The 20,435-nt window shown below is 45.8% G+C and overlaps 1 protein-coding gene across 1 annotated transcript in view; it reads left to right on the plus strand.

Moving 5' to 3' along the window:
* Positions 1 to 2,137: 2,137 nt before the first annotated feature.
* Abr (ABR activator of RhoGEF and GTPase) overlaps positions 2,138 to 20,435 on the plus strand; it is a 189,284-nt gene continuing 170,986 nt past the window's right edge. The window contains exon 1 of the mRNA XM_046446891.2: positions 2,138 to 3,466. Within this exon, the coding sequence (XP_046302847.1) occupies positions 2,392 to 3,466 (1,075 nt within the window). The 5' untranslated portion in view covers positions 2,138 to 2,391. The remainder of the gene's footprint in view (positions 3,467 to 20,435) is intronic.

Consider the following 20,435-nt stretch of genomic DNA (forward strand, 5'->3'; position numbering starts at 1 on the left):
GTTACAATGCCTATGGATTCCATTTGATGGAATACCCCTGCACTGGCTGGTTGTAAGCACTCACCGGAAGATCCTCAATCCTTCCCAGTGAACAAAGAAAATTGTGATGGCCTCTGGAGCTGCATCACATGGAGCTAAAGTGGGAGAGAAAGCAGATCAAGGAATTAGATAGATAAAGCATTGAGAAATCAGTCAGAATGGAAAATTCTAAATTAGTGTATTTAAAAACACCCATTCTCCCATGTCAGTCCGGGATGAAGACAGATACTCTGAAGATTCATGCCATTGACAACCAAGTTAGAGAAAAGAAAAAAGGAAACAAAGCAAACACAGATTTTTAGCAAGAAAGAAATCCCAGAGTTGAGAAGCCTCTAGGGGAAGCACATCTGCCCCAGTTTGGAATGATAAGCTGCAGGAGGAGCACAGCAGGAATGGCAAGGTGGAGGATGAGTTCATCTTTTCATTCATTCATTCAACTTTCTTCCTTCAACAATTATCCATCGTTTCTATACCACATTGCAAGCAACCACAGAAATATAAAAACTGGCAAAGACAATCCCTGCCCTTGTGCAGTTCTTAGAGGAAATAAAAGTTGTTATTAATAATTATAATAAGATGGAAGCAGAGCAAACAAATAAAGGCACACACGGGATTCAGGGGTGAAACAAACAAGAGAGGGAGGGGCTGGAGAAGGCTTCTCAGAAGTAGAGGTCCCCAGGCTGCCTGTTGTGTGTAGGGAAAAAACAGGCGCTTCAAGAAAGAACAAAAGGCACATGTAAAAGAAACCAGGTCTTTGGGGATAGTGTTGTTAGTAAGCATAGGAGAAAGAGAAGTGGGCAGAAACCAAACTAGATAGGACCTCCTGTGACATGCAAAGAGTTTGGACTCCACCCTTGTGGGTGATGGGGAATCACTGATCGGTTTGGAGCAAAAAGCATTGATGTTAAGAAACATCTTCCTTTTAGACTTGAGGATTGAATTGAAGGGGATTGAAGTGGGAGCATGATGGCCTGTGCCCACGGTTAAGTGAGTGGCAAGTGGCTGGAGAGAAGGTCCCCGAGTTTAGCTTCGGAGGATGGGAAAAAATTGCAGCTGCCAAGTCATCTTAACCTCTTGAGTATCAATTTCTTCACCAGCAGGAGACGATTTTTTAAGGATTCTCTCGTCAGGAGGCGGACCCCACCCAATCCTGGAGTAGAGGAAAGGCAGGGAAAGTGCAGGGCAGGGGAAAGGAGGGGAAGGGCAAAGTAGGAGTCTCAATCCAGCCCACGGGGAGCCTCTTCCCAGCTCCTTCTTTCCCTCCATAGAGGATGATTGTCTGAGGCCATAAAGAGGAGGAGGGGAGGGTCCTCTACTAGATCGAGGCCCCTGCAACCATGGTCTGGTTCAGTCACAAGACAGCTCCCTCAGCTTTGAAGCAACAAGAGTCTCCAAGCAGAACCATTTGGAGCTTATCACCATTGCCTATTTCTCCCGAGAAGCTCTAGAAAGCAGTGGAGAGATCCTTTAAAGGGACTCAAAAACCAAAGTTTTAGCCCCAGTTTAGGATTAAGCTGCCGTGTGATCTTGGATGAGTTAGTTCCAGGAGCTCCTTAAATCCCTGAGCAGGGCAACACCGCGGATCAGCAGACCTCTGCCTTCGACACCTGCCCACGCCGCCACGCCACATCGCTTTTTTCGAACCTTTTCCTTGTTGGTCCTGGGCTCCAACCTGACTCTGGGCAGGCGACGTTGCAGAGGGCCCGGCGGCGGGAGGTTGGCAGGGACCCAGGGCGCCCCCGCGCGCTCCCTCACACGGGCTCCCGCCTCCTGCCGGCCGCGCGACCCCGCGCTCGGATGCAGGAAGGGGCGCGGACCGCGCGCTGCGGCGGGAGCTGCGCAGCAAGAGGAGACTGGCGGGTGCCAGCGGGCCCTACTGCGGCCAGCACCTGGTGTCGCCAGAGTCTCTGAGGTGGACAGAATCGCAGGCCCGCCCCTCAGTGGCCCTCTCTTGGGTTCCCGGCAGCTCGGGGACGCGCCCGCGGGCTCTGGCCCAGCGCCACCGAGGCTCCGCCCCCGCCACGGCTTTCCCGTAGCCCGAGTCCGTGGGGCGCCGGGCCCAGCCGAGCGACCGCAGACCGCCGGCTCCACGCGTTCTGCCCGGGGCGGGCCCAGGGTCCCCAGGCTCCCGCCTCCACCGCGGCTAGCTGCTTACGTCAGGAAGGCGAAACCCAGAAGAAGAAAAAAAAAGGCACGAGGGCGGAAGGGGAAAAACTTTATTTTTTCTCTTCAGGCGCTGAAGCGAAAGGTTGGCGACTGCGCCATCGTGGGCTTCCCTGGGAGAGCCCGGCGCGACCTCAGCCTGCTGTGGCGCAGAGGATCCGGGCCGCGAGGCCCGACGGGGCGCCCAGCATGTGGGACCCGCAGGAGTTTGAACGTCACTGGAAGGCCGAATTCCCCGGGGAGGATGCACCGGTCATGAGGCTGGAGTCGGTGCTGGACATGGAGCGGGAGCTGGAGCGCTGCAAAGTCAACCTGAAGCGGCTGCAACAGGTGTTGGCCGAGGAGAAGTTCAAAGTCTTGTACCTGCAGGCGGCCCTGGCCGGGAAGAAGATGGACCTAGGCTGCGAGGATCCGGCGGGAGGAGAAGGCGACAGCCCAGTAGCCACGGCGGAGGAGCGGGCGCCAGCGGAGCCGGGGAGGGCTCCGCCACAGCTGGAGGAAAAGGGCGCAGCGGGTGGCGACGCAGACCCCGCAGGCCCTTCAGGCTCACCAGGCTCCTCAAGCACCTCGCAGCCCGACTCAAAGGAGGCTGGGAAGGCCGAGCCTCCCCCCTACGTGTGCCTAGATCTTCCTACCTGGCCGGTGCCGGCGGAGGGAGGGGGCGCGGTGCGCAGCTTGACTGCTGCCATCCACCAGCAGCTAGTGCAGCCTCGCCTCCTCTTCAGGCTAAAGGAGGACTGCGCGCCCCCGGGCCACGATGGCACCGTTCCTACCCTGCCCAGGGAGGAGCAGTCCTCAGGGACCCGCGCAGGGAGGGGTTCGGAAGAGGGAGAGCCGGACGCTCCGGACGCGGATGATGGGGGCGACAGCAGTGATCACGACTTCGAGATAGTGGATTTGAACGAGAAATTCGTCCTCGGCCACTTGCTTGTGGCCCCCTGCCGGTTCGGGACCCGCGATGAGACCGAGAAGCCGGCGCGGGCGTGTAGCCCTCACCGCTGGATTCACCTGTTCCCCGGGGGCCGGCGGCAGCAGCGCCGGAGCCGAGACCTAGAGCAGCTGGAGGCAGAGGCCAAGGAAGGTCGGGCCCAGCTCCCGGCGGAGGATGAGCCTCCCAGACGCGGGGTACGTGATCACTTCCCCCAGTGGGGGCGCAAGAGGTTTCTGTGGGTGCCGGAGAAGGACTCGCCTATTCACAGCTCGCCCGAGAGAGGCAGCGACTGCAGCCACAACAGCTCAGACCACGAGGACGGCTTCTCTGCAGGTAGGCGACTCCCCTACCCCACCCCCCCCATCCCCCAGATCCCTCTGCAGTGTATCCTCCAAACAATCTACTGGCACTCCTCCCTGGCAGACCTTGGTGGGTGGTCTTGTTTAATCTCGGGTACCTCGGAAAAAGGGGGTTGAGCTTTACTTGTTGACTTTACAGTCACTTTTGGAACTTATAAAAAGAGTGCAAAGTGAATTTGGGGCTTGGGTGAGTTTATGAAAATAAGTATGATGGCTATGCATGGCAGGGAGTGATGGATCAGTGGGCTTGGCCTGACCACCGGTGGAACCTTTCACTTCAGGTCGTGGCCTTTCTGTTCCGTTGCAGTATCACTTACTACCACCGCCCAGCTCCAGCCAAACCTCCACAGATTCACCAGATTCATTTGTGCCAACTTGTTAGTTTCTATATAAAAATCCAGTGGCTCCCCCACTATCTCCTGGTCCTTGGTGTGGAAGTCTATAAATCTACTTAATTTTCTGAACTTATCTCACATCTTCTCCAACCTTTATCTTGTGTTCTGGGGCCAAATTCACTCTGGAAAGGGTGCATAATGCTCACCAGTTTCCCATTGCTGACTTTTCACCTTCCTAGAAAACTAATCTGGGTTTGTTAGCTTCCTAGGAGCCTGGAAGCCTGAGAGGAGGGCAAAGCTTTGAATTATGTAGTTTTCAGCTGGCCCAGTGCCCAGAGATCCTGTCTAGTCCAGAGCCTTTACTTGATAAAGGAGGAAATTGAAGCCCAGAAAGATTAAGTGCTTGCCCAGGTGAACTGAGACCTTTGCTAGGGCCTTCTGTCATCTGTTGTTTCCCCTCACATCTTTCCCCTTTTCTGAGGACAGGGTCTAGTCTTAGTCATCTTTGAATCTCCTTGTGGTGGTCAGTGTTCAATAAATATTGGCTGAATAAATGGATGATTACATTGGATTGAATGACCACCCAGCTCTTCATAATTCGGGGAGTGGAAATGAGGTAAGGAGGAAAGATCAGATGGTGATGTGGGGTGGCATGTGACTGGCTCTTTGCTGTACCTGGGGACTGTCACAGTCCCGACAGCCACATATTGGTATCTAGTTGAGTCAAACCACATCCAGGAATTTAGGATGATGCCTTCTTGCTCAGTAAAGAAAAAAAAAAAAAAAAAAAGGAGAAGAAATCACTGATGCTGGGATTGTTCCAAAATCTCCATTATTAGATCTTATCTGGGTGAGTTTGCATTTGAATGAGAAACTGTCCACTTTGCTAAAAGCACATTTGGAAGGTCCAGCAAGTCATCTGTTTTGATCAATTACACTTATTCATTAGCAGAGATTGGCTGCTTTTCCCATAGGTAATGCTTTTGCCATCCATGCTAGTAACATTTTTTATGTGCCCCTTTAACTTAAAGCAAGAATCTGAAGATTTCATCCTGGTGCCAAGTTCCAAATGCCCTCAATGGAGGCTACCCAAGTGGCTCTAGCTGCTTCAGAGCTGGCTCCAATCCCATCTCCCCCAAGACCTGCATCAATCACTCTTTCAGGTGTGCCCAGTGCACTGGAATTTCCCCCAGGTGTGATTTTTATTTCTCTGTGTGGTCTCTCTCCCTAAGATCACTCTAGCACATACAGGGACCTTGATGCAAATCAGAAACTGACAGTGCCTCTGGGCTAATGAATTGTAAAAGATACCCCCTCTGGATAGATTGATGATAATATTCTCCTTCTTCTGGACTAAAGACTCCAGCCAGAGCACATCTCTGGCACTCATGGCTTTGACTAGTGCCAGAGCTGTATTTCAGGTCCCACACCAGACCCCCCCTGCAGGGCAAGCTTGTGTAGGGGATTCTATAGCTCAGGTGGAGGCCCTGCCTCTAGTCTTTCAAACCTCCTCAGTGAGGAAGTGAATAGGGGTGGATTTGCACATGCACACACATGCACGCATATATACATGCACATATACTCATGTACATACATGCGCACCATCATGCATGTGTGTGCACATGCACACATTCTAGGAAAAAGACTCTTCAAACATACAGGGAGGAACTGGAGTGAAACAATCGAGGGCAGGGGCTTTCACACTGTAGGCAACAGCCCACTGAAATCAGACAGAGAAAGCATTGCAAGGTCTTCTTTGATCACCCTTGACCTTCCCTTCTTTCTTCCCCCTCCATAGCAGATCATCAGATTACCACCTCAGATGCTATGATTTTGCCTATGGATTGGATTCTCTCTCTCTCTCTCTCTCTCTCTCTCTCTCTCTCTCTCTCTCTCTCTGTCTCTCTCTCTCTGGTGAAATCAGAGCTGAAGGAAGGCAGGGATTTTGGCCTCTTGCAGCCCAATACCCTAGAACAGTATCTAACATACATTAAGTGTTCCAGACACATTTGTTGAATGTTATACATCATAGGAATAAAATAGAATAGGGGCTGGGGTTGTAGCTCAGTGGTGGAGCGCTTGCTAGCATGTGTGAGGCACTGGGTTCGATCCTCAGCTGCATAAAATTAAATAGGTATTGTGTCCATCTATAACTTAAAAATATATTAAAATAGAGTAGAAAAACATCAGAGCTCAGGGTGTAGCTCCATAGTAGAGGGCTTGCCTAGAATGCACAACACACAGGGTTCAATCCCTAGCACACACACACAAAGAGGGGGAGAGAGAGAGAGAGGTGTGCGTACAAGAAAGAAAAAGAACAAAACATTAAAGTGCATTGCACATAGTAGTGCTGAATATTATGCTGTTTTAAAACTATTTCAAGTATATATATGTGTGAGTATACAAACACTGATTAAAACCATGACCTCAGCCTCATGTTGCTTACGTGACCTTGGAAGAGTTATTTGACTTTTTTTGTGGCTTGTTTTTCTGTAAAATGGGGCTGATAAACACTGCTTATGCTATACTGTTGATATGGGGATTAGGCAGGATATTATCTCTAACCAGATCTGAGCAGGTCCTAGCACATAGCAGCCATGAATGTCAACTAACCACTGCTATGGGGTTTTTGTTTTCTTTTTAGTTGACTTTTCAAAGCTTCCTACTTCCAGATCATTTGGGATCAAAGATGGTTTGGTTGTCTATAACATATGGGTTTTTTAAAAAATTTTTTAAAAATATTTATTTTTTTTTAGTTTTCGGCGGACACAACATCTTTGTTTGTATGTGGTGCTGAGGATCGAACCCGGGCCGCACGCATGCCAGATGAGCGCCCTACCACTTGAGCCACATCCCCAGCCCTATAACATATGTTTTTACCATATTTTTTTTTCCCTAGCACTACTCTGGCTCTTTGTAGAACCTCCCAGGAAGAAGGGGAGGTAGTAATCTTGGCTGATGAGGCTCTTTGATTGGATTGGTCCTCATACTATTCTCTTTCTGTGCCAATGATCACACCCAGTATCTGTACCCAGAGGACTTGACTGAAGGGTAGGTTTTATTGGCAATAACAGGCTTTGCCTAGGTCTCAGGGTTTCAAGGACAGAGAGTATACAAGGCCTTATATAAAAAGGCTCAAAGGCAAAGTGTTCCCCTCCTTGGAAAAGGGACATTTTCTTTTAAATAAGGGACAGATCCCTAAACCAAGAGGGTTTAGGGATCTTAGCAAGACCCTGTCTGAAGGCTCTTTGAGGGCTCTTTGCACACATGATGGAAAAATCATAGTCTCAATAAAGTTAGAAGGCCAGTTCATTTAGTATCTTTCTTTTAGCATCTTGATACATGAAAAGACTAGGCCATGCTGGCTTGGTTAAAATTGGGGGATGAGTTGGTGCTATGAATGGGGAACCCAGGCAGGCAGAGCCAGGACAACTGTGTCATATCCTGTGTTCTGTGAAGTCAGATCTGCTTCTGTGTCCTGACTCTGAACCTTACTAGGTATGAAGCCATGGATAAGCCACCCTGGTCTTTTCCAAACTTCTGTCTCTATTCCTCAGGTGGGAATAGCAAGAATAGTGAACACTTACTGACGGTTTACTTTTGCCAGCTCCTGTTCTGAGCACTTTATCCATATTAATTTGTTTATGCTACGGAACTTCAGGGGACAGCACTACTATTATTTCCATTTTTACATATAAGAATCATGAAGCTTGGAAAACTTACATAGTGCTGCCCAAAGTCACTCAGCCTATAAAAGGATTACTAAGGATTCGAACCCAGGAAGTTGGATCCCAAGTCCATGCTTTCAAACACCAAGCTGTATTGTCTCAGATATTGCTATCTACAGCCAAAAATATTTAAGAAGATTAAATGCAAGAAAATAGCCACACATAGTGGCATTTGCCTTTAATTCCAGCTACTTAGGAGGCTGAGGCAGGAGGATCACCCGCTCAAGGCCAGCTAGCCTGGGCCTCTTAGCAAGACCCTGTCTGAAAGAAAGAGAAAGAGAGAAAGAAGAAGACTGAGGATGTAGCTCAGTGGTAGTGCACCCTTGCATTCAACCTCCAGTACTGCAAAATAAACAAATGAATGAATACATATAAGAAAATATTTAAAGAGTTTAACAGAGCACCTGGCTCATAGTTACCATGGAGTGCATACATGTGTATGTGTGCATTATTATGGTATTCTTAAAAAAAAAAATATATATATATATATATATATATATATATATATATATATATATTGTAGTTGGACACAATACCTTTATTTTGTTTATTTTTATGTAGTTCTGAGGATCGAACCCAGTGTTTTGCACATGCTAGGCAAGCACTCTCCTGCTGAGCCTCTATAGTCTTCTTTATTACTAAAATCCCAGCAAACCTCAGATCTGCTGCTGGGATCACCCATCAGGGATGCTGCCCATCTATAGGGCTTAAGGGTGGTCTCAGCCTCACAGCTGGATGTCAGACCTCTTCTGGGCACCCTTGGGTAGACAAAATGGCATGCCTGCACCCTGAGGCTCTGTATTTCCCTTGCATGTTGACATGCTTCCCTGGCAGCACCCCTGTCATAGGAGTTGAGAGACACGTCTTTCTCAGGTTTATGCATCTCTTCTGCAGCCTGTGATTTCCCCTGTGTGTCTGCAATCCTTGTGAACCAAAGTGCTGTTCTCTAACAAAGCCTGGAGATGGCTTTTCAGAGCCTAGGGATACCATTTTTTTTTTTTTTTTAATACTGGGGTTGAACCCAGAGGCACTCTAGCACTGAGCTACATTTCTAGCCCTTCTAGTTTTTTTATTTTGATACAGGGTCTTGCCAAGTTGTTGAGGCTGGCCTCAAACTTGCAGTCCTCCTGCCTCAGCCTTCTGAGTAGCTGGGATTATGGGCACATGCTACTGTGCCTGGCTTTCTGGCATCCTTTGACTAACAGAAGCTATTCATTGATATTCTGGTTCAAGTTCAAATGATAAACCAAATAATGTTAATATTTTAAATGGGTAACATTTTCTCTTTGCATTAAAATTTGCTCAGTGAAAACAAGGCTCTCTATTTTTGTTGGCCTTTGGAATGCCTTCATTCATCTATCCATTCACCTGCCCATCCATTCTGCTCAGCAAGCATTTATCAAGATCTCACATCATGCTGAGACTGTTCAGGTTGGTGATGCCCCGCCACCTCATGGTTCTCATTGGCTCTTTGGCTCCTGGATAGAAATGCTTAGTTTTTAGATTAAAGAAACAACTTTCTAATGGGTGACTATGGTTATATCATATTAGTTACTGAAGATTATTATTTAGAACCTTGGCAACATTCAAGAGCCTAGAACTGGAAGAAAATATTTTCCTGCAAGTAGCCTCAAGGTCACATGCTTAGGACCCACAAGGTGCGATTTGGAGGTCAGATCTAAGCTCTTTCCATTATATGCTGAAGCCTCTTCTTTCTTGGAATTTTAAGTAAATACCAAAGCCTCAGTCCCCAAAGTCATAGTGGCAGGAGTAACAGACCATCTCCTACAGGTCCGCAGCCATTTCAGTGGGCAGAAATGATTAGTCCCATTTTACAGGTGAAGATGTTGAGGCTGAGAAGAAACTTGCCAAAGTCTCGCAGTTAGCATGTGGTGGAATCATCATTTGAACTTGGATCAGTTTACAAAGCTGACACTTTTATTTTATTTATTTTTGGGACTGGGAATTGAACCCAGAAGCACTTTGCCACTGAGCCACATCCCATCCCTTTTTGCTTAGGGCCTCACTTAGTTGCTGAGGCTGGTCTTGAACTTGAAAATCCTTCTGCCTCAGCCTTCCGAGTTGTTGGATATAGGTATGTGTCACCACGCCTGGCAAAGCTGACACTTCAACCATCCAACCTGTAATGCTATCCTGTGCCAGCTGTGTGATCGCAGATTTCTCTGCCACTGGATTCTACCAGGTTGCTGATGGAGACATTTTGTTTTTAATCTTTATTGGAAATGCATTTCCTACTAGGTACTCATGTTACCTAGCCCATTTGTAAGCTGATGGGTTTCTTCACCTTCCCATCAATGACTAATGAGATTTTTGCTCCAGGAAGAATTCCTAGTGTTCAGTGGATGTGTCTGAATAACTCAATTCAAAGTATTGAATTTTTAGCTTTATCTGTGATAGAATAATTTTCCCCCAATCCCTGTTGTGGAGAGATATTAAAAAAATATTTGAAGCTGTGTGCAGTGGTGCATGTTTTTAATCCCAGTTACTCAGGAGGCTGAGACACAATGATAACAAGTTTGAGGCTAGCCTAAACAACTGAGACCCAATTTCAAAATAAAAATAAAAAGGGCTGAGGATGTAGATCAGTGGTAGAGTTCTTTGGGGTTCAATCCTCAGTACTGAAAAAAAAATTATTTGAGACATATGAGCTAGTGGATTACTATGGTCCTCGAATGGACCTTGCATTCCTGTTTGCTTGGCTCTCCCTCCACCCCTCACCCCCACCACCTTAGATCACCCCAACACCTTACGCCCGCCCCCCCCACAACTTATGAACACTTTCCCTGCCAGCCAAGGGTGATGGGTGGGTTTAACATGCTTTTCTCTTATCCATGTAGTCAACACAACGAAGCCCGAAAACTGGTCTGTTTTTCTTCTGGTGAAGAGACTAATTCACAAAGCAATTGGCTCAGTATTTGGCTCTGGGTCTTTCTGTTTTAAAATCAGGATCTTGCCAGGCATGGTGGTGTATATCCTGAGGCAAGAGGATTATAAATTTGAGAACAGCCTCTACAAGTTTGCAAGCTCCTCAGGCATTTATGAAGATCCTGTTCCCCACCACCCCCACTCCCCCGCAAAAAAAAAGTGCTGGGGATGTAGCTTAGTGGTAAAGCACCCCTCGGTTCAATTTCCAGTACCCCTCCTCCCAAAAATGTCAGGCTCTTCATACTTTTTCCTGGTTCTGAAACACTGGGACTAATCCCTTCTTCATCTGAAAAAAGGGGTTGCCACTACAGATAAATGGTGTTGCCCAGCTTGGTGTTGCCCAGTTTGCAGGGACACCATGATTATGCTGGTGAGTTACTGCCCTTCTGAAAGCCTCAATTTCCTTGTCTACAAAATGAGAGTGACTGATAATAATACAGGACTATTTCATAGACTTGTGAAACCTAAATGAGACCCTATGCAGGAAGTACCTAGCACAGGGCCAGGGCGTGGTGTTTAGTAGATCTTAGATGGTATTATTAGAGCAACTTTTTTGGTTTTGTTTTTGTTTTTGGTACCAGAGATTAACCCAGGGGCACTTAACCACTGAGCTACATCTTCAGCCCTTTTTACTTTTTATTTTTGAGAAGGGTCTCATTAAGTTACTTAGGGCCTCACTAAATTGCTCAGGCTGGCTTTGAACTTGAGATCCTCCTGCCTGAGCCTCTTGAGCTGCTGGGATTACAGTGGTGTACAACTGCCCCCAACTGGGATTACAGGCCTACACCACCATGCCCCACAAGATCCTGATTTTAAAACAGAAAGACCCAGTTGGTTGACCCAGGCCACTGTTCCCATCTGCATCTCTTCACATAATGAAGTTCCCCAGGCCTCTTTATTTTCCCTTTTCCTCTCCTTTCTCAGTTCAAAGGTACTTTGTTTCTCCAGAGAGAGAGAGAGACCAGCTTTCTTAGTCCTTTGTAGTCCCTGGTCCCTCCCAGTTAACTCCTTTCCCCTAACATCTGCAGTGCTATCGCCTCCTTCTCCTTATTTCCTACTCTCTACCACTTGCTTTCAGCTAATGCTTTTTCCTGCCAAGGTCTTTGGGCATTTGAGATGCCCTCCCATCTCTACTTCCTCAGTCCCAAAGCCAGTGCTTCCTTTGGGGTCTGGCTTTTCCATGTATTGGTTAAGATATGGGTTTGCCGCATATGATCCCCCACCCTTGAAAAAAAGTGACTTAAACAACAGAGGGGTATTTTTATCTCTCATGTAAAGGAACTCCAAGAGGTAAGTAGTTCAGGTAAGTAGTTTGGTGATCATGAGAAATTCAGGCTTTTGAGTCTTTCTGTTTTCTAGGCTGCCTCATGGTCTAATAGAGCTTCTGGTCTAGCCATCATATTTATGTTTCAGGCAGGGATTAGAAGAACTGGAAGAAGAGCATAAGAGTTAGTGGCAGGCTGTTGATTTGCATATATATTTGATAGACCTTTATTTAATTAATTTATTTATATGTGGTGCTGAGAATTGAACCCAGTGCCTCACACATGCCAGGCAAGTGCTCTACCACTGAGTCCCAGCCCCAGCCCTTGACCTGCTTTTTAAAGCACTTTCCTAGAAGTCTTTCTTAACAATTTCTGGTTTTATCTCATTAGCCACCTCTAGCTCCAAGGGAGGCTGAGAAATGTAGTATTTAATCTGGGCATGTGGCCACCTCACATAAAATGGGGGCTCTGTTACAAGAAAAAAATGGAAGAATTGATATTGAGTAGGCAACTAGCAGCCTCTGGCACAAGCCTTTTCCAACTACTCCAACCCATCTTGTGGTTCTTAGAGTGAGCCCCACACTGCACAATTGTATTATTATTGTGCCATCTATTAATTCATTGACCCTATGGACAAACAACAACAGAACCACTGCTCTGTGCAAGGCACCATGGCTGTGAAGCGTTGCTCTCAAAACTGAGAGGTTAGCTGGCTCCTCAAGAGCAGGGGCCATGGTTTGTTTCTTTCTCTCACAAAGATATCTTTCCCAGTGCTGAGCATATGGCAGGCACTTGCTAAGTACCTGGTGGATTTTAGAATAGTCGCAAATGAAAAGCATAGTGAAAAAAAAATTCCCTGCATTAGTACAATGATAGAAAATTCTGGTTGTGTGAAATTTGTTTTGGATTCGTTCTGATTTCAAAGAACCCATATCAAAGAGGATGGAGCATCTATCATCTCTACCCACCAGGGCTACATTATAGCCCCGTGGACTTTTCCAGGAATTGGGACCAAGTTGGCTGTCTTGGACACTGGACTGTGTATCATACTAGAATTATAAGCAGAAATCTCTGTGCCATCTGACTTTCCATGCGGCTGCTTTGTGTGTAGCTGTACTTATTCCACGTGAACCTCCCGTGTTATTTCTGCACTGTGTAGCTGCAGAGAAAATCTGCAGTCTTTCTACAGTGAGAGTCAGCTCCAGTTCCTGTTCTGTCTTCCCGTTTGATTTCGCTGTAGTCTGCCTGAGACAAGACTGTCTGAAGAGAAGTTGCCTGGAGCTCCTGTCACATCTTGCATCTGCTAGCAAAAAATTGTCTTAAAAAGTTCATTGGCACCTAGGAGGAAAAGAACTAGAATATATTTAGCACCTACTCTCTGCAAGGCAGTAGGTTAAGTGCTTTACCTACATTCTCCCATTGAATATTCAGAACAGTCTCCTGAAGGACGGGCTCCCTAACCATTCTCATTGTGCAGATGAGGAATCTGAGGCCCTGGTTGGTTAACTAACTAAATAGCCTCAAATTGCTCAAGGCTAAGTGGTAGAGTTATTTTTTCCCCTCTAATTTGAACAATGAAATTAACTTTTTTGAGAGAGAGAACTCACGGGTTATAAAGTTCACCCGTTTGATGTGTACAGTCATGGGTTTTGGTACATTCACAAAGCTGTGTGATCACCACCATTTTTTTAAATTTCAAATCCTTTTCCGAGAGGGGGATCTTTGAGTGTAGCCTTTTCCACAACAATGCCATTCCATTTTCTGATTTGCCCTGTGCAGAGATTTAAAATAATGGAAGCAGATGTAGCACGGGACATCAGGACTCATTTGGTGGAGACATGAATATAAAAGGGGCATTGGTCACTTTCCCATCATGGCGCTGGCCCTGGGGCCCTGTTCAAATAGCTAGACTGTGGGGCTCTGCCTTAGGTACTCTAGGCGCCACCAAACCCTGTGTGTGTGTGTGTCCTGGACTTGGGGCAGGAGTTACAATACCCACACTTGAGATTCCCTGAGCCCTACTCATTCATGCCCTGAGGCTGTGGCTGGCATGACCACAAGGGACCTATGCCTTCTTTTTCTTAGTAGCCCCAGAATGGCACAGTGCCCAGTACATGGGTGGTGCTCAATAAATGCTTGCATATCTGCATGTTCCATCATCACTCCCCTAAACCACCACAGCAGTTGATTGTTCTGCCTCTAGCTTTTCCTCTCCAGCCCATGATTATGTTCCACAGTAAAGACAATGCTATGCCCTAGTCAGATTTTGCACCCTCAAGTCAGATTTTGCACCCCCAACTCTCACTCATCTTTGACTCTCTTGTCACCTACAAGAGAAAAATCTGAGCTCCTTAAATACAAAGGTGCCAGGTCATCTGTGAACTGTTCCACCCTCATTTCCACCTTCCCCTGCATGTGCTCCATGCTGCAGCAGTACTGAAACTGCTTGTGGTTTCCTCACACACCATGCCCTCTCATGTCTCTCTACATTTCCCCGGAATGCCCTCCCCATATTGTCCACATGACAATTTTCTATTCATCTTTCAGGTCTCAGCTAGGAGGCCACCTCATCTATGAAGTCTTCCCCAGTAGACTTAGGTACTGGGTCTCAGTTAAGAGTGCCTTTGGCAGCCGGGCATGGTGATGCACACCTCTGATCCTAGTAACTCGGGAGGTTAAGGCAGGAGGACTGAAAGTTTGAGAGCAGCCTCAGCAACTTAGTGAGATCCTGTCTCAAAATAAAAGTTAAAAAGGGATAGAGATGTGGCTCAGTGCTCTAGCACCCCTGGGTTCAGTCCCAGTGCCAAAGAAAGAAAGGAGGGAGGAAGGGAGAGAGAGAAAAGAAAAGGGGAACAAAAAAGAGCTATTATATTCTTCCTGAATCCTTTTTTCAAACTTCATGCATCCCTGAATTTTTGATGCACCCTTCTTGCTTACTCCCATGTCCATCTGAGAATCTTTGCCATTTTTTGCTCTTCTTCCTGGTGGGAATGTATCATTTTCTGAAGGGAGGCAATGAAGAAAAAGGCTAATGCTTCAAACCTGGACAAATAGGCCCTCCCCAACTAACCAAGACCTATGTTAGTCATTAGGACTACAGACTAAATACTTTGATTCTCTTTTGTCTTCTGGGAATATGAGAGGCAGGATTATGTTCCTGATTACTTTGAAATCTGATGGGACTATTTGCCTAGGCCTGACCAATGAGTGTGAAAGAACTGACGTGCACAACTTCTGAATCAGAGAATTTAGTGCTGATAGGAGACTCTTCAGAGATCTCTTTTCCACTGCCACAATGCACAATGCTCTAGGTGGCTGCTCTATCACCCTGTGCCCTAGAGGCAAGACAATGAAGAGCAGAGCTCCCAGCAGATTCTACTGATGGAGGAGGAGGAGGAGACAAAGATTTTTTTTCCCCCAAAGAATACAGAGCACACACTTTCAATGTCCTTTCTCATCTCTGCCCAAATAGGAATGCTTTCTCTCTTAGAGCAAATGAGAGATATATGGAATATCTGCCCAGAGGAATCAGTTGATTCTCAAGGTCTGAGACTTTTATGAGGGTGGATCACATGGGCATATTCTGCTCTGCAAATCATCCATAGCAACCAAAATCAAAAACCCCAACCATGAAACGAAACCAGATACACATCACCAGTATTTTTGTGTGTGTGTGTGGTACTGGGAATTGAACCCAGGTCCCTGCAAATGGTAGACAAGCATTCCACTACTAAGCTACATCCATCCCTTTTTTAAAAATTTTATTTTGAGATAGAGTCTCACTAAGTTGCTGAGGCTGGCCTCCAACATACAATCTTCCTGCCTCAGCCTCTTGAGTCGTGGGGATAGCAGGTATGGTGCCACCGCGCCTGCCACATCATCAGAAGTTTTGATGGATTTTGTTGAAAGGAAAAATGACAAGCTGTTTCAGCAAGGTCCGTTGCTCCAGATGCAAAATCATTAAATCACTCACAGTGAAAAGGATCTGAGAATTAAAAACCATGGAAACCTATTTTGTCTGTGATGCCATTGATCTAGTCGTATATTAAGTCTCTTTGTGAGAGTGGAAGTCCTAAGTGTCTGATGGTGCAGCTGTCTGAGAAATGTGATTTCCTTGGGGATCTTACACATTTAAAAGTGCGTTACTCAGGAAAATCCCAGAAGTGCAATGCAGTTTTCAAGGTCCTCGTCTGTTGATTAGATTTCAGGAGCTGTCCTGGCAACCCACTTACCACTTACCCCACCACGTCAAGTCATAAAGAATAGACTTGTGGGGCTGCGGATGTGGCTCAAGCGGTAGCGCGCTCGCCTGGCATGCGTGCAGCCCGGGTTCGATCCTCAGCACCACATACAAAAACAAAAGATGTTGTGTCCGCCGAAAACTAGAAAATAAATATTAAAAAATTCTCTCTCTCTCTCTCTCTCTCTCTCTCTCTTAAAAAAAAAAAGAATAGACTTGTAAGCAGACGTCTGAAACCATCAATTTGTAATTTGGGAACAGCTATCGGACTATAATAGTATGTTTTTGTCATGTCAAGTAGTTAGAATAAGTATATATTACACACATACTATAAGCACAATTCTATAAGGCTAAGCATTTATTTATTTATTTATTTTGGTTCTGAGATTGAACTCAGGGGCACTTGACCACTGAGCCACATCCCAGCCCTGTTTTGTATTTTATTTAGAGATAGGGTCTCACTGAGTTGCTTAGTGCCTATTTGTTGCTGAGGCTGGCTTTGAATTTGTGATCCTCCTGCCTCAGCCTCCCCAGCCACTGGTATTACAGGCATATGCCATCACACGCATCTAAGTATTATTATTATTCCCATTACATACTAGTAAGTCCAATGACATTGAGTCATTTGCCTAGAATCACACAGCTAATAAAGGATAGAGCTAGCATTGGAACCCAGCTCTTTCTGGGACCAAAGTTACTATCTATCTACCCCATCTCACCACTAACTAGTGATCTCTTAAGGCTACAGCACCTCATCTCTAAAATAACATTATGGGACTATATGATTTTCCAGATCTGAATTCTATAAACCCTGGTAAATTAAATGAGCTGAGCTGGGACTCTGTACCAAGTAAAGAGCCTGGCTTTGAATCAGAAGGACCTGGGTTTACAGTGAGGCTGTAGGCTGCTCATTATTTTGTGCCCTTAGCAAAATTACTTCACCACTCCATAAACCCATTTTCTTTTCTGCACAATAGAGATGATTATACCTCACTTGGTGTTGTGAAAATTAAGCAAAATAATGTACAGAAAATAGGTTGTGCAGGGTCTGGCATGTAGTTCCCAGCGTGTAAATGCACTGGTATGGTCGTCCTGAGCGTGCCGTCTGAGATCACTCACTTCACTTGGATTCAAATCCAAGCTCTGGCCGAGTGTGTTGGCACACACCTGTAATCCCAGTGGTTTAAGAGGCTGAGGCAGGAGGCTTGTGAGTTCAAACCAGCCTCAGCAATTTAGCAAGGCCCTAAGCAACTCAGGGGGACCCTATCTCTAAATATATTTTTAAAAAGGGCTTGGGATGTGTTTCAGTAGTTTTAAGCGCCCCTGGGTTCAATCCCCAGTACCAAAAAAAAAAAAAAAAAAAAAATCCCAGCTCTGGGGCTGGGGGTGTAGCAGCTCAGTGGTAGAGCACTTGCCTAGCATGCTCAAAGTCCTGGGTTTGATCCCCAGTATTAAAAAAAAAAAAAATCCCAGCTCTGCCACCTAACTGCTATTCACATAGTTTACTTGGCTTTTTAAAAAATATATATATTTATTTTTTAGTTGTAGTAAACTTGAATAAGTTTACTTGGCTTTTTAAAAAATATTTATATTTTCGTTGTAGTTGGGCACAATATCTTTATTTTATTTATTTTTATGTGGTGTTGAGGATCGAACCCAGGGCCTCGCACATGCAAGGCAAGCGCTCTACTGCTGAGCCCCAGCCCCAGCCCATTCTTGGCCTTTTTGTGCCTTGGTTTCTGTATCTGTACACTAGAGGTGATAATATGATATCAGTGACTAATTAAGTGGGGTGAAGATTAAATGGATCAATGTATATGTGTAAAGCACTTTGAAAAGCACTTGGTTTGTAGTAAACACTCAATGTGTGTTGGTTAATCTTATTATCACTGTTGTTTCTAATTTGGCCATGTGCATTGCTGAAATAGATTCTTAAGGGTGAAAAATGGTATCTTGCTCATCTTGTTGCCTGGTTGCATCCTTAATTGAAACCCGAGGCTTCTGGAAATCCTGCGGTTTGAATAATCCAAAAGCTGGAGCAGTGGAGCATCCAATTACAGATGCCTCCCAGCTGCAGCCTGGGGAGGAAGGTGAGACCTCAGTGCTGTCTAGCTGGGGTTGTGGTCCTTGATTGTGGAGAAAGCCCTGCTTTGTATGCAGTTGCCTTGCCTCCGTTTGGCTGCATAATTGTGTCTTTTTGTCTTATTTTAAAGCATCTTGAGGAATCCAGAGCCCTCTCCCGCTGACAGCAGTGAAAGCCGCAGCATGTCACGTCTCTAATGAGCCTCGCTGACACTCTTATGGCCCCATCGAGCCAGCCAGGCAGGGAGCAGGCCCCCCCAGACAAGGCTGGCATCTACTGGCTCCCTTTGAGCACTGGCCACCAGGCCAGACTTCATTCTGGGACTCCCTGAACACCCCTAGGATCCCCCACGCCCGTCCTCATTGTTTCAGAAGGACATGAAGTTGCTTCCTGAATGCCAGCCTTGTTGGTAACCTTTGTGGGCCAGCACTTGGAAAACAAGTTAATTATTCATATCAGGGGGACCGAAGACCACCAGATCCAGAAGTCCCCAGGGCCTTTGGACAGCAGAGACAGCTGTTCTGAATGCAGGGGCCACAGGGCGGCAAGTGGCTGGCCCCAGGCTAACTGCTGATGTGCTTTGTTTCAGCAGCAGAGGGTTAAGACAAAATAGAACCTTATGGAGATTTTACATGAAAATCTGGATTTCTGACTTATTGAAAGATGGGCAAATTGGCAAGATGTTTGGTGGAGCTGAATGGCTTGACCCCTTCAGACTGGGTGTGGTTTCTCTAACTGCTCCAGCCTTCTTGGTCTGACCCCCTTATCCACCCGCCTTCAGTGCGGAGAGGGCAGTGGACAGAGCAAGACTCCAAAGCTGGGCTGCCTGGCTTTGCGTCCTGCCTCTCTGCCCCTTACCAGCTATGTGACCTTAGGCAAGTTACTTGACCCCTCTGTAAAATGGAGTTTATAATAGTTTATTTACCTCAGGGCTGGGCTTGTAGCTCAGTGGTGGAGTGCTTGCCATGCATGCGTGAGGCGCTGGGTTCTATCCTCAGCACCACATAAAAATAAATAAATAAAGGTATTGTGTTCATCTACAACTAAAAAAAAAATTTAAAAAACATAGTTTATCTACCTCACAAATTTGTGAGGACTAAATAAGGTAAGTGCTCAACCTGGTACATTGTGCTATGTATGTTGTCAACATCTACTAGTATTATGCTACTTGCCTAGTTTCTATAGGCATATGAGATCAAAATTTCTGTGTTAAAGGGTTTTCCATTGAAGAAGACAATGTATTCTTTCCTAGTGGCCTCTGCACTGGCTACTAAGCCTTTTCTTCCTCCCCTACCTCCACCCCCATCTCAGTACCTCCGAATGCAACAGTTTTTATTAGAGCTAGCCACTGTAACAAACCCACTCCAATATTGCAGAGGCTGAACAGCCATGTTTCTTTCTGGTTCACACAACAGTGAATGTGGTGCTCTTGATGAGAAGACTTGCTTCTTCCCCCGGCCACTCTTGCTTCCCACAGCCACTCAGAACCCAGGCAGCACCCTGATGGTTCTTCCTCTTCTGGATCCTAGTGTTTCTAGCTCTCACAAGACTTTGAGGGAGCAAGAGAGAAGACACACTTGCTTCTTGACTCAGCCCAGAAGTGGTGGTACCCATTTATTTTGTTCACATTTCATTAGCAAGGACCACACACATGTTCCCTCTCAGACTCTTGGTTTTGTCTTTTGTTTATTTGGTTTGCTGGGGGTGAGGGAGAGGGCAGGAAAAACAATATTATTGTTACCTTTAGGCTTCCATTTTTTCTTTTTCTTTTTTCTTTTGGTAGCAGGGATTGAACCCAGGGGCACTTAACTACTGAGCCACATCCTCAGCCCTTTTTATGTTTTATTTTGAGACAGGCTCTCACTAGGTTGCTTAGGACCTCACTAAATTACTAAGGTTGGCTTTGAACTCTTGATCCTTCTCCCTCAGCCTCCCAAACCGCTGGAATTACAGACCAGCATCACTATTCCTGGCTATGCTTCAAATTTTTATATAACATAAAAGCAGGGCTAGGGCTGTAGCTCAGTGGTAGACTGCTTGCCTTGCATGCGTGAGGCCTTGGGTTGGAGCCTCAGCACCACATAAAAATAAATAAATAAAGATATTATGTCCATCTACAATTTAAAAAAAAACATAAAAGCAGTACTTTAGGATATAAAAGTCAAATTTTGGCAATATTATTTCATCTGCATTTTTATTTAGATAGAAGTATATATATATTGAAATAGCTGACAAATTAGGGGAAGAAACATTTAGTTACAATCATTCATATATATGTATATATATATATGACTGTAAATTTTTTTCTTTTTTCTTTTTTTTTTTTGCAGAGATAGGGATTAAACC

Source organism: Marmota monax, unplaced genomic scaffold, assembly GCF_021218885.2.
Source record: "Marmota monax isolate L192 unplaced genomic scaffold, Marmota_monax_Labrador192_F-V1.1 WCK01_AAM20220418_F8-fsc00138, whole genome shotgun sequence".
Taxonomy (NCBI): domain Eukaryota; kingdom Metazoa; phylum Chordata; class Mammalia; order Rodentia; family Sciuridae; genus Marmota; species Marmota monax.